The sequence below is a fragment of the Erpetoichthys calabaricus genome, chromosome 5 (assembly GCF_900747795.2).
Source record: "Erpetoichthys calabaricus chromosome 5, fErpCal1.3, whole genome shotgun sequence".
Taxonomy (NCBI): Eukaryota; Metazoa; Chordata; class Cladistia; order Polypteriformes; family Polypteridae; genus Erpetoichthys; species Erpetoichthys calabaricus.
Window position 1 is genome coordinate 60,717,232 of NC_041398.2, and position 14,146 is coordinate 60,731,377.

Genomic DNA, 14,146 nt, shown 5'->3' on the forward strand with positions numbered 1-14,146 from the left:
AATTTTCCTTTAATTCTTGAAGCGGCAGTTGCTCTTTTCTCTTCTTCCTCTTGTAGGCTTGATTGAGTTCTTTCCTGTGTGTGCATTGGATTCATTGTACTTCTAGCTGATCAATGATTAGTTGTCAACACTTAAACACGGAGGAGCCCACCCCTATGACATGTAATAAAGTTTGATTTTTGGTATTGGCTGGTTGCAGAGCACTAATTACTGGGTTACTGAGGCTGTTGCAATGAAGGCTACATATGAAAATTACTAGAAAAGTTATATACTGTGATATAGCTTAAAGTGTAACCCACGTAGTGAAAGCACATATCACTTGAATGATATAGGAGTCAATGGGATGCATTCTCCAGTTATGAGCAATTACTGTCTGGGTGTTTGGCTCATTTACAATATATTCGTACAGAGGGACACACTTGGCACCCTGAAAACAACACATCAAAGGCCGTTTTACAGGAGGTGTGAAATAATAAATTGATCTTGGGACAAATATAAAAACATAGAGAGATTTGGATTTAAAGCATTTGAATTAATTGTCTTAATGTTTATTCCATATACTGATGCAGACATAAACCTTAACAGCAACACATTTCACAAACCAGGGACTTTCCATCACCCCTGATTTGAAAAGTGCATTGCTATGAAAACAGTTTTAAAGATTTGTGTAAATGAACATATACTGAATTATCCTCATATTCACTAATTTGAGCTACACTGATACAGTAATCTTTGAATTTGCATTTTTAGTATTGATATTAAACAGCATTAATTTTAAGTTCTGAACAAAAACTTGTAAATGAGCCAAGTTAGTACATGCACTTTATAAGGTAAATTATGTTGTTCACAGTGATACAATTTGTTGTAAATCCCACACTTAAATTACTGGAAAGAGTAATAGCAACTACACAAGAAAGAACTTAAGAGTTTTTTTTTTTTTACTTCAAATTCATTTCAAATACTTGCATATTTTTAATGTTTTGCAGTTATGGTTTTATTTTTAGGCATTACCCTGATATGCATATCCTTCTTTCTGAGAAAGAACAATCAAAATAGTTTTTCATATCTTCAGATAGCTAGTTTTGGAAGCAAAGATTGTTAAGATGAATATCCTCCCTAAGCTTCTCTTTTTATTTCAAAACATTCCAATGTACATCAATAAATCGTTTTTTAAGAAATTAGATTCAACCATAACCTCATTTATTTGGAATTCAAAACATAAAGAGCGACCCTACAAAGACCTAAAGTGGAAGGCGGCATGGCTCTACCTAACTTTCAATTTTATTACTGGGCAGCAAATATACAAGATATTAAAACCTGGACATGGATACAAATAGATGAACAGACACAGGCTTGGTCCACAATAGAAATAAAATCCTGCAGCACTTCTTTATATTCCTTGCTTTGTGCCCATATAAATGCAAGTTATCACCAATATACTAACAACCCAATTGTGCTTCATTCACTCAGAATATGGAACCAATGTAGGAAATATTTTAAGATAGAGAAGCTTTTATCTGTAGCACTTCTGCACAAGAACCACCTTTTTCCACCCTGTCAAACATATGCAGTTTTTAATGTCTGGAAAACATTTGGGATTAAATCACTTAGAGATCTGTACATAGACAACGTCTTTGTATCCTACAAATGATTACATTCCAAATTTAACTTTCCAGCGACACATTTCTTTCACTATCTTCAAATCAGAAACTTTGTTAAACAGAACCTGCCCAATTTTCCTCACCTCCCACCTACTTCTATGCCGGAAAAAATATTGATCAGTCTTGAGGACTCAGACAGCATTTCTGCAATATGTAAAACCATTCTAGAGTCCCTCCCTTTGAAAGATCCAAGAGGTCATTGGAAAAAGGATCTCTCACTCAACATCTCAGAAAAGGAGTGGAAGGTAGTAATGCAGGGAATTCACTCGAGCTCCATATGTGCAAAGTATACAATTATTCAACTCGCTTAAAATTGTCCAAAATGTTTCCAGGGCAAGATCCAACCTGCGAACGTTGCAATCAAGTTCAAAGTTTTGGGCCTGCACCAAATTAACATCATCCATCCATCCATCCATCCATTTTCCAACCCGCTGAATCCGAACACAGGGTCACGGGGGTCTGCTGGAGCCAATCCCAGCCAACACAGGGCACAAGGCAGGAACCAATCCCGGGCAGGGTGCCAACCCACCGCAGGACACACACAAACACACCCACACACCAAGCACACACTAGGGCCAATTTAGAATTGCCAATCCACCTAACCTGCATTCTGGACCAAAATCTTTAAATGCCTATCAGACAGCCTTTGTGTCACAATCCCTCCTAACCCATTAACAGCTGTGTTTGGTGTACTCCCAGATGGGCTTAAAGTGGAGATGGACAAACAAACTGTAATTGCCTTTACCACACTATTGGCACGTAGACTTAACTTGCTCAACTGGAAGAATCCTAACTCTCCTATTCTAAGTCAGTGAGTAACTGATGTTATATACTATTTGAAACTGGAAAAATCAAATTCGTACTTAGAGGATCTGTGCAGAACTTTTTCAAAACCTGGCAGATTCTAATCAATAACATTTTAGAATAAGCTTTTAAAGCTCTGAGGAATCAGATTCTCTCCACTTTTTCCTTTTTTTTTTTCCTTCCCATTTATTTTTATTAACTTATTAATTCATCTATTTACTTATTTTCACTGGCTTTAAGTTTTACTCTGCTAGCTTAGCTTTCTTTCTCAGGGGTGGGGGTTGATTTGTTTTCAATATTATTTTTGTAAAAATCGATTTATTTGTATCGAATGTTGTGTGATTTCAATAAAATAAAACAAAAAAAAATTGAAAGCAAAGAGCTGCCAACGACATTAGCAAATGCATTCCATCTTTCTGAGTTCATGCACGGAAGTTTTCTTACACACGTGGCAGTGGCTTTTTGATTTTTTTTTTTTTTTTTTTGCTCCTTTACCTGCAACATAACATACAAATTTAGAATTATTTTGGTCACATTCTACAGTTTAAACTTATTTATTAATTTAATGCTGTTTTAGTACAGCCTGTATTACTTTACTTTTTAGGTTGTTTTGATCAGTATAGCTTATACGTGGCTATTTATGTATTTTTGCTGTTGCTTACTTTTTCTCATTGTCCTGTTTAATGGTCACTTCCTTGTATAACAAACATTAACATGCTAATATACCAGTAATGCAAATGATTCAAATATAATTAATAAATAATTACAAACACAAAGGACAGAATTCAAAGTCCACGAACATAAAGGAAAACTAAAATCTTGTTGCCTCTCTGAGTAAACAGGCCTTGGATCATTGTTCATCCAATGGAGTAACTTGCCCACTTGCCTCCTAAAATTCAGGAAAGAAGCACTCATTTTTTCATCTTCGTTCTGTCTATTTTACACTGGATGTTTTTTATGGCATGCTTTCATAATCTGTAATGACCAATTTTCTAACCAATAGTGCATGACTATTAAAAAATATGGTTGTTGCCTGGTTCAAAAAGGTATTATCTGTTAATTGGACAAGTGGACTGTCATCATAATAATTGACCTTTGTCTTACTTAGAGACAGAGTTAAATACATTAATTGTAATATTCCAGGAATTTTGGACCACCTCCAATTTACTGATTGTCATATCTGGTCCACAGAGAATGTCAAATCCTTTGTACTTCCTTCCATCGTGGCATACCTGAATAATATAACATGCTATACCAGAATAAATTGTATATACTATAGCTCAACGTTTAACATTGTTATTCCAAGTTTGGTGCCACCACCTGCAATAGTATTTTAGACATCCTGGCAAAACCCAGAATGTGTGGATTGAGAGCATTCCTTTATTCATACTGATTCTCAACATGAACTCTACCGAGTAGTGCACTAAGCTTTACTGCTTTGTTCCATCATTGACTTTGTTGATAACTCCACAATCATATACCTAGTCATTAACAGTAATGAGACAGCTTACTAAGAAGGTACCATTACAAAAATCTCCTTAATGTCGCCAAAACCAAGTATCTGGTCCCTAAATGATTTTTTAATGCAAGTAGTGTCATCTCCAGACAGAGGAGCAGCTTCAGCGACAGAATGCTGTCACTGTCCTGCTCCACTGACAGACTGAGGAGATCGTTCCTCCCCCACACTATGCGACTCTTCAATTCCACCCGGAGGGGTAAACGTTAACATTATTAAAAGTTATTGTCTGTTTTTACCTGCATTTGTATTACTCTTTAATTTAATATTGTTTATTGTATCAGAATGCTGCTGCTGGAGTATGTGAATTTCCCCTTGGGATTAATAAAGTTATCTATCTATCTATCTATCTATCTATCTATCTATCTATCTATCTATCTATCTATCTATCTATCTATCTATCTATCTATCTATCTATCTATCTATCTATCTATCTATCTATCTATCTATCTATCTATCTATCTAAGGATTATGTGATCATTCAAACAGTGCTCTATTTCACCTTTCACTTAAAATGTAAGGAATTCTTCCGCTACTTCAGTTTCTATATATGATCTTCAGCAACAAAGCATAACTTCACTCAATGGCACCCACACATCTCTTTTGGCACTGCCAATACTCAAGCCCTACTTGCTACATTACAAGTGTATGTGGCACTTCTAGCCAAGATATATTATTGTTTTGCTTGTTTGTTCTAATATAATGACACTGAGACAACATTGGTGGATTGTTGGGTAGGTAGGAAGTATACAGTGGTGTGAAAAACTATTTGCCCCCTTCCTGATTTCTTATTCTTTTGCATGTTTGTCACACAAAATGTTTCTGATCATCAAACACATTTAACCATTAGTCAAATATAACACAAGTAAACACAAAATGCAGTTTTTAAATGATGGTGTTTATTATTTAGGGAGAAAAAAAATCCAAACCTACATGGCCCTGTGTGAAAAAGTAATTGCCCCCCTGAACCTAATAACTGGTTGGGCCACCCTTAGCAGCAATAACTGCAATCAAGCGTTTGCGATAACTTACAATGAGTCTTTTACAGCGCTCTGGAGGAGTTTTGGCCCACTCATCTTTGCAAAATTGTTGTAATTCAGCTTTATTTGAGGGTTTTCTAGCATGAACCGCCTTTTTAAGGTCATGCCATAGCATCTCAATTGGATTCAGGTCAGGACTTTGACTAGGCCACTCCAAAGTCTTCATTTTGTTTTTCTTCAGCCATTCAAAGATGGATTTGCTGGTGTGTTTTGGGTCATTGTCCTGTTGCAGCACCCAAGATCGCTTCAGCTTGAGTTGACGAACAGATGGCCGGACATTCTCCTTCAGGATTTTTTGGTAGACAGTAGAATTCATGGTTCCATCTATCACAGCAAGCCTTCCAGGTCCTGAAGCAGCAAAACAACCCCAGACCATCACACTACCACCACCATATTTTACTGTTGGTATGATGTTTTTTTTCTGAAATGCTGTGTTCCTTTTACGCCAGATGTAACGGGACATTTGCCTTCCAAAAAGTTCAACTTTTGACTTATCAGTCCACAAGGTATTTTCCCAAAAGTCTTGGCAATCATTGAGGTGTTTCTTAGCAAAATTGAGACGAGCCCCAATGTTCTTTTTGCTTAACAGTGGTTTGCGTCTTGGACATCTGCCATGCAGGCCGTTTTTGCCCAGTCTCTTTCTTATGGTGGAGTCGTGAACACTGACCTTAATTGAGGCAAGTGAGGCCTGCAGTTCTTTAAGACGTTGTCCTGGGGTCTTTTGTGACCTCTCGGATGAGTCGTCTCTGCGCTCTTGGGGTAATTTTGGTCGGCCGGCCACTCCTGGGAGGGTTCACCACTGTTCCATGTTTTTGCCATTTGTGGATAATGGCTCTCACTGTGGTTCGCTGGAGTCCCAAAGCTTTACAAATGGCTTTATAACCTTTACCAGACTGATAGATCTCAATTACTTCTGTTCTCATTTGTTCCTGAATTTCTTTGGATCTTGGCATGATGTCTAGCTTTTGAGGTGGTTTTGGTCTACTTCTCTGTGTCAGGCAGCTCCTATTTAAGTGATTTCTTGATTGAAACAGGTGTGGCAGTAATCAGGCCTGGGGGTGGCTACGGAAATTGAACTCAGGTGTGATACACCACAGTTAGGTTATTTTTTAACAAGGGGGCAATTACTTTTTCACACAGGGCCATGTAGGTTTGGATTTTTTTTCTCCCTAAATAATAAAAACCATCATTTAAAAACTGCATTTTGTGTTTACTTGTGTTATATTTGACTAATGGTTAAATGTGTTTGATGATCAGAAACATTTTGTGTGACAAACATGCAAAAGAATAAGAAATCAGGAAGGGGGCAAATAGTTTTTCACACCACTGTATGCCAAGATTTTTGATAATTTTAGGCAAATGGTGATGGTTGAACACATTCCTTACTAACTCATTCAACCTTGTTAATTTAGTGTGATTTAAATTAAAGTGGTAAATGGTATAACCTGATCAGGAGATACTTTTAGTTGACTTCATACTTCAGAATTATGAGTGCATCAACTAGTTTAGAAAATGGATAAATGCTTACAATACACTGTTGAGTGGGAAAAGTCTTATTTTATCTGCCTTTTAAGTGCAAAAAGTTGTTGTTCTTGTGGGCACTTTGACAATATTTTATCATGAAAAAATGCAGTTGTTTTCAAACATAATTTGCCCGAAAAGAGTTGACCACTAACATCACTAGTGTAGTATTAAGCTGATGGAACAATTAAGAATCCCAAGATTTAACACAGCTACGTGTGCTAAGCTGTTGCATTGCCATCTTGCCTCAAACCGCCATTTCGAAAAGGACTTTCCCTTTAGCTTTACGTGTATAAATAAGGTGTACTGTAAGTGCTTTGTAAAAGAAAAATTACAAATAAATTGCATTAGCTTACGCAAAATCACAGCTTTGTGGTTACACAATTTAACATAGCTAGCAATATTTAAACAGCCTCTGATTTTTCCCAGTACACAATGGTAGTTCTGTGCAAGCGAAAAAACAATTAATTGCATCCAGTTGGTGGTGAAGAAATTGACCAGATTTTACTTTAGGAGGATAATAATATTTTTCATCACTCTTACATTGTTCCATTTTGATTCAAGATGGGTGCAAAGGAGAGGACAAAGTAATTAAAAATTTGTGTACATGATGTAGTGTTGTTTCCATAAGTTGTCTTACCAGATGAACTGCATATGGAAATACTGGGTTATGCAACTTCAATAAATTTGTGAAAATACATTTTTCATACTTTCTCATCATCCAACTGACTTACTTAATTTTTGCTTAACTGTTGTCAAAACAAAAATTCAAGGCCAAAATTATGGAAGTGTTTTGGGAATGCTCAGATGTCATACATAAGTGTTATGTAGTACTGTGCCTTATATTGTAAGACTTGTGATTTTAAACATGTTTTCTGCCAAAATGTAGCATTCGGATTTCTTTATTCTCTAGTAACTTGTATGTTAACTATTTCTCTTTTTTTTTTTGTCACTGTGTGCAGGTGTCTCATTAAATGGTTGGAGGTGAGGAAAGTGTGCCCACTCTGCAATATGCCTGTTCTTCAGTTAGCTCAGCAACAAGGTGCACAAGAACATGGGCTACCACAGCAGCCTCTTCCAGGTGTTGAAAATCTGGTTTAGCAGAATGTTACACATGCAGAATAAATGCAAGAACAACATACACTATGTTCTGAACAGCTGAATAATCTATGCAGAAACCCATGCAGTGTGACTATACCATTTCATCCTGCAAATCTCCTCAGCTATTGAATACTTTGGAAGTCAAGCAGTGTTGTTTCCTCAAAAGTGTGAGAGAAATTCTCTTAATACAGCTGCTTTTTTGTTTGTTTTGTTTTGTTCTTTAACACAACCAAAGCACTTTTTTCTTTTGGGACACCAGCATAACAATATATTTTTTATTTTGTATAAAGCACTTTATTAGGTATTAGTACTAAATGCTTGTTGTAATCATGTTGTAATATGTTGTGTTTATAGTATATAAATTGTAGCAGTAGTTGAACATGTAAAGTGCCACGGCGGTTATATGTTTAAAAGGGATTCTAGTCTTCTAAAACAGGAGTTAAATGTTGGGAAATAATATCTACTTGAAGCTCAGTTTTGAGTGACAGCAAGTCATTGTTTATAACAAGACCATATTGTGCTAATTAATATAGCTGTATATGAATATTCTTTATTTTTCCACACTTTCCTTAATTTATATATGTTATGAACTTTTATTTGGCAGTACACACCCTTTGTTTTCAAAATTAATATTGATGTACTTGATCCAAGTATAGCAATGTTTTTGCATTTAAATAACCTTCACCATTTAAGATCATGAAAACTGGAGTAGTGGATGGGGTTTTAGTATATATAAACATGCTTTGTACCTGCATGGTGGTTTACTTTTTCTCAACTATACAACCACATGTTTCTTAACTATGAGAAATTTTTTAATTTATGTTAACATATCCCCAGTTTCAGGATTACCAACTTCTCTCTCTTATTGTGACCAGTGAATATAATTGTACAGGAAATAATTAGTATTCACTGATAGTGACCCTGTAGTTAGGGTATAGCGGGTTGGATGGATGGGTGGATGATGGTGAATTGAGTGACAGAGATTTAGAAATTGGCAGGAAAAACCAAAAATATTTAATCGATAGGGTTAATTAGGCAATCTTACAGAGCAAACCAAAACTCGGCCTCAAACCTGAAATTTTTAAATTTGAAATACGTATTTCTGTTGGGGAACGTGGAGTATTTCCTAAATTGACATACCGTATATGCTTTGGCCTCCCTAGAAACCAGTGCAATACTTGCACATAGTCACATCGACATAATGAACATGAAAAATAAATAAGAATCCATTCCAATAAAACAAATCTAGGAAAAAAATACTAAAAACACACCGAAGTGAAACTTAAATAGTTTGAGGTCCTCACACAATCACTTAACAATCAAGTAGGGATCATATTTTTATAGCTCTTACATGCATGGTTTCTCTGATTTGGTTGTAACTGGGGTATTATTAGTAGTTTGTTATAAAATAACCAGCATGCCAGATAATTACCCAGTGTTGCATGCTGTTCAGAACAGCCACAAAAGTAGCATTTAATTTGCTTCTGTATTCATCCCCAGAGTTAGGATGAGATGGTAGGGTATGGTATAGAACTGTGTGAACTGTAGATGCCTAGTGAAGTAGTTTTACATATTCAAAAGTATTATCTTATGGAAAGATTCACATACACTAAATAATATATCATTTGTCTTGTAACCTGAGGAGTTTTGCAGTTGTTTGTTTGATTTATGCCTGTAAATTTTCATAGTAAGTGAATACCTAAAGTAGCACTTTCACAGACACAGATTTTAAAGGTCGCAGTAAATATTATGTAGAATTCTGGACCAATGGAATATATGCAGGCACTAATTTAAAATGAGCTTGTTGTTTGTAACAGCAGATTGATGCAGCAATATTGTTTTCTGTTGCATTGGGAGCATTAACATAACATTTTTCCAAATCATATTATGTCTGTATATGGTCTGTCTTTCTTTATTCTCCTAGAAGAATATAGTAGGACTTTAGAAGATGTTAAAAATGAGTATGCAATGGCTAATAACACTAAGCAACTACATGATCATAGCTTATTGATCACAAAAATTATTTAATTTTCTCAAAAACTCATTACCACAATGCAGGGTCACAGAGTACCGGTGCCACTCCATTCTATATTAACACAAAGCTGGAATCAACTCTGAACAGTGTATTGACCCAGAATAATATGATGAAAAGCGCAAACATCATACAGGCTGTGGTCAGCCCTGAGATATCAACTCAAGTCTGACGCTGTGATGCCTTAGGTCTAACCACTGTTCCATTGTGCCTGTTCCCAGTCCTAACTGTATGTATTGCCAACATCTAATGGCAAATGAAAATATGATGGAAGTGACAGTTGCTGTATAATCTTAACAGTTAACAAGTAATTTACTATTATTATAGTACACAATGAAAGTTATAACATAAAAATACAAATATTTTTCTGTTAGCTAATGGCTAAGTATCAAAGTATATTTGCCATACCTTTAATTTTGCTATATCTACTATAGATTTAATCACATTGCTAAAAAAAACCATGTATTAACTGCAGAAACCATTTATATACTCAGCATTTTCCGCACTGAGTGAGTGTTGCTTTGAGTTTAAATACATTTTCTAATGGTTAGGATATAAAACACTGACAACCTAGAAATGAAGAGGAAGGACTTAAGTGTTCAGTAAGTGATATTTCAAATACTAGTTTTGAAAAGCAGTGTGTTTGCTGTTGAAGTTGCAATATTTGGAAACTCGTGCATTAATTTTGGAATCAAACAGCTAATAGTACACCCTGAGCTCAGGTTTTTCATATTTATAAAGCACTAGCAGCTCTTCATAAAGTGTACCACATATCATGTAATATCAAAAGAAAACTGCTACAGGCAGCTGCTGATACAGAAGCATCATAATGTTGTTTTTTCCTGGAGTGTTTCTCTCATTTCCTTGCAAATTGTGATAATGTTCATTAATTCTGTTATTTTCTGATGTTTGAAATTAATCAGTGTTTTAGAAGAATTTTCTCAAATCGGTACTGATTTGTAAATTGAACATCATTGTCTGACTTGAGAACAATGTCATGTTTTTATATTTTTAGAATGGGAAATGTAATGCAAATTACAGATGATAAACATTTTTGTTCCAGCTCTATTTACATATTTTCTTGTGCTGCTTACCGTGCCAGCACTTTTTACAACTTCTAGAATAATCAAAATTGGTTTTTTTTTTGTTAAACAAGTAACTGTATCAATCTTGTTCAGTTTTTATCTCAACATTTAGTGAAATTTAATAAATATGAATCCTCTCCCCTTTTTACTATTTCAACACGGTCCTATTCTAACCACCCAGTAAGAAAGTGTTTGAATTTGTTAAGGGCCTTTAACTGTACAGTTATGTACTGTCCTCGGTTTCCATTTTCAGCTATCGTATTTCTAAGCAAATTTTCTATGAACAGTGCATGGTGCATTGATGAATATTTTGAAAAATAATGCAAAGGCAACTAACACATTTACAACAGTATAACAGTTTCTTTTGTGAGAACTGATTTTTTTTAATTTAATTTTACAAAATCATACTTGAATAATAATTGGATTACCTCTTTGTGATTGTGATGCTGTCTTTACAGTATGTCTCACAGAGACACCTGCCACTACAACCCTTTTTCCATTACATAGTGTTATCACTTGACTAAAACATCTCACCCTTCATGTATATTTTATTTTTGTTTTTTTACCCTGTATTGTCTTTTAATGTACATTCACCTTGCCTTTACATGTAGTGTTTGTTGCTGTGAACCACACTTAATGATTGCTTCAGTGAAATATTTCTCAGTATTGTGCCATATTTCATTTGGCCTTGCAGTAAGGTGCAGATAGAGTAAGTAATCATTCCGCAAATGGGAGTGTGAGGTTTAAGCCTTATACTCATTATTGTTTAGTTCAGTTCAATAAAATCAAAATTTCAGCATATTGGAAGTTACTCTCTACTAATAGGGTAAAAAGCATTTGTAAAGCACTTAAGACGTAGCACTTGGTCTATGTAGCACTTGTGCAGTTTTTGATCATCTGTGTCATTTCATGTGTTATATAACATTTAATAAGTAATTCTGAGAAACATCATTTGAAGTTTATAGCAAATCAGCTGTAATATAAATATTGAAAGGCTAATTTCCAAAGTAATTAATATACCATGGAATAGTATATGCTAGCGTATAAACTGTTGAAGCCATAAGAGCCATTTCTGTGACATACACTGTATGTATTTTACAAACAAGTATATTCTATCAACCCACGCATAGCTTCTACTTTATTTGAGAAGCTGTTCCTTTGCAGGTTCTCCGGAATGTACCTCTTCACATTCAAACTGTATCTAGACTTGTAGCGATTGTTACAACCCTCGTATGGTGAGACAGGTTTTGGTGCAGTGCTGGAATAGAGAGGGACGCTAGTTTTGCACTGTACAATGACACATTGCTTGTGCACAACAACCTGTAATGGCTTGATATCTCAATCTCATTTAAGGCCAGAATGTTCTTGGGAAACAGTGACATGTCGCTATTAATGAAATCGGTGATTAGTAAGAATGCTAACCAATACAAACTAATTTCTAAAAAATGCTGTCTAAACACTACTGTTACACATTGCATCTGTACTCATTTAGAATAACTGTTTAAATCTTTCTCTGCTGCACAGTGCCAGCTGAACTTCAGACGCACTTTGCTCATGCAAGTGGCACTAAAGCATTTTCAGGCTGCTGATTTCATTAAGAAACAAGACATTTTGGGAATTATTTGAATGTTTGGACCAGTGCAGCTAAACATTCGGTGCACAAAGATATTTTATTAAAATGCTTCAAATGTGAATACCACAACATTTCACACTGGTTATTATATAAAATATGGAACGGTATACTGTACAAATGTAACTTAAGAGAAAAGTGTATTTACATTGTGTAATGTATTGTGTATGGTTTAATACCACGTGTTCACATTTTCTTTTACCGTTAGTGTACTGAAGTTTAACACAGTATTGTACTGTATACTGTACTGGTATTTTGAGCATTTGCACAAAATGAAGGTAAGCAATTATGTTTTTCTAAGCAACAGTGCCTCATAATTTGTTTACAGTAATTCTTGTTTGTAAAGGTAGCCTGGATCTAAATAAGAATATGTGCTTAATTACTGTGGTAATTTCAAGGCTAATACAAAGTATTATATGAAAATTGGAGAACACCTCTTCAGCTGTCTCCATCTCAATGCTGTATTAAAGGCTCAAAATGAATACATGAAATAATTGCAATTAACTGTCTTTGTCTTAAAGTAAAAGTTTCTTAATATTTGGGATGAGAAAATAACATTAGAAGTACCATACTAGCAGTATGTTTTATGAAGAGTAATGTGAAATTTAAAGATGGACAAAATGCTCAGGCATGGAAGATGCTTTCTTACACGTACTGTATATTTGTATATACTGGATCAGAGGTTACAGTCTGTATAAGAATGTAAAAGAAAAGCTCTGCTGTTCAGACTGATGTATTTTTACACAACATCTCTCTTTGTAGCAAATGCTTTGTTACACACAGCAGTTTATAATAAGGAAATGCAGTTACAATTTTAATTATCAGTGTTTTGTACTAAAGTATTACATTATATTCCTATTAAGAGTTCTTTTATTGAAACCTTTAATATCATTAGGTTACCACTACTATGCTTATAACTGTTGCATTCATTTCATCCATTAATGAAAACTAGAAAAAGTTTCCTACGCAGGTTTATTTTGCCTAGCATACATTAAATATGTTCCTATCCGCTCCGTTCACCCTTTTCCATTGCACCTTTGATCTTTTCTATGTTTGATGTCAAATGTATTCCCTGCATTGTTTATGAGGCTGATTCTGTCCGCCTTGTAGACATGTCTGTACACTAAAAAGATTCTGCAGCAGAATTATTTTGGCAAAGTTTTGCTGTATTTGTAAGCTAATTTTTGTATATATATTGTATAATACATTAAATGCCTATTTTTCAGACATGCGCATCTTTTGCTAATTTTATGTTTGTTCATTAAAATTGGGAAAACTGTTGCATGCAGTTGACTTGTAAATAAAACTTGCTTGGTTTTAAAAATGATGTTGTGAGGGCTGTTTATTTGTTTACTTATATTTGACCTTATTTTGAGGCAGTCGTGCAGTGTGATGAGTGCAGTGTGGAAATGAGGGGTGAGACATCTGGAGTCACAATTGATTGCATCGTTTTTAAAGAAAAATTAGGTGCCGTTTTGATGAGAAAAATATTACACACAAGTGCTATTTCCCATTTTAGTTATTTTCATAGAAGTAATAAAAACTAAAAAAAAATGATAACAACTGAATTAGTGATGACCTGGTGCAGTGTTTGTCGATGATTTGATTTCAATGCCAGAGTGTTTCTCCAGATCCTCTAGTTGTGTTCTCACATCTGTTAAACGTGTTCACTGATCCTGTGGTATTATGGGGGTGTGGTTGGGAAGCTCAGCATTTTATATTCAGTGCAACTTACTGGCACATGTGAAAGACAATG

The 14,146-nt window shown here is 35.0% G+C and overlaps 1 protein-coding gene across 2 annotated transcripts in view; it reads left to right on the plus strand.

Moving 5' to 3' along the window:
* The window catches only part of rnf24 (ring finger protein 24), an 88,892-nt gene extending 75,175 nt beyond the window's left edge, over positions 1-13,717 (plus strand). For both annotated transcript variants that reach the window (XM_051928049.1, XM_051928050.1), the window contains one exon: positions 7,505-13,717. In XM_051928049.1, the coding sequence (XP_051784009.1) occupies positions 7,505-7,643 (139 nt within the window). In that variant the 3' untranslated portion in view covers positions 7,644-13,717. The remainder of the gene's footprint in view (positions 1-7,504) is intronic.
* Positions 13,718-14,146: the final 429 nt, after the last annotated feature.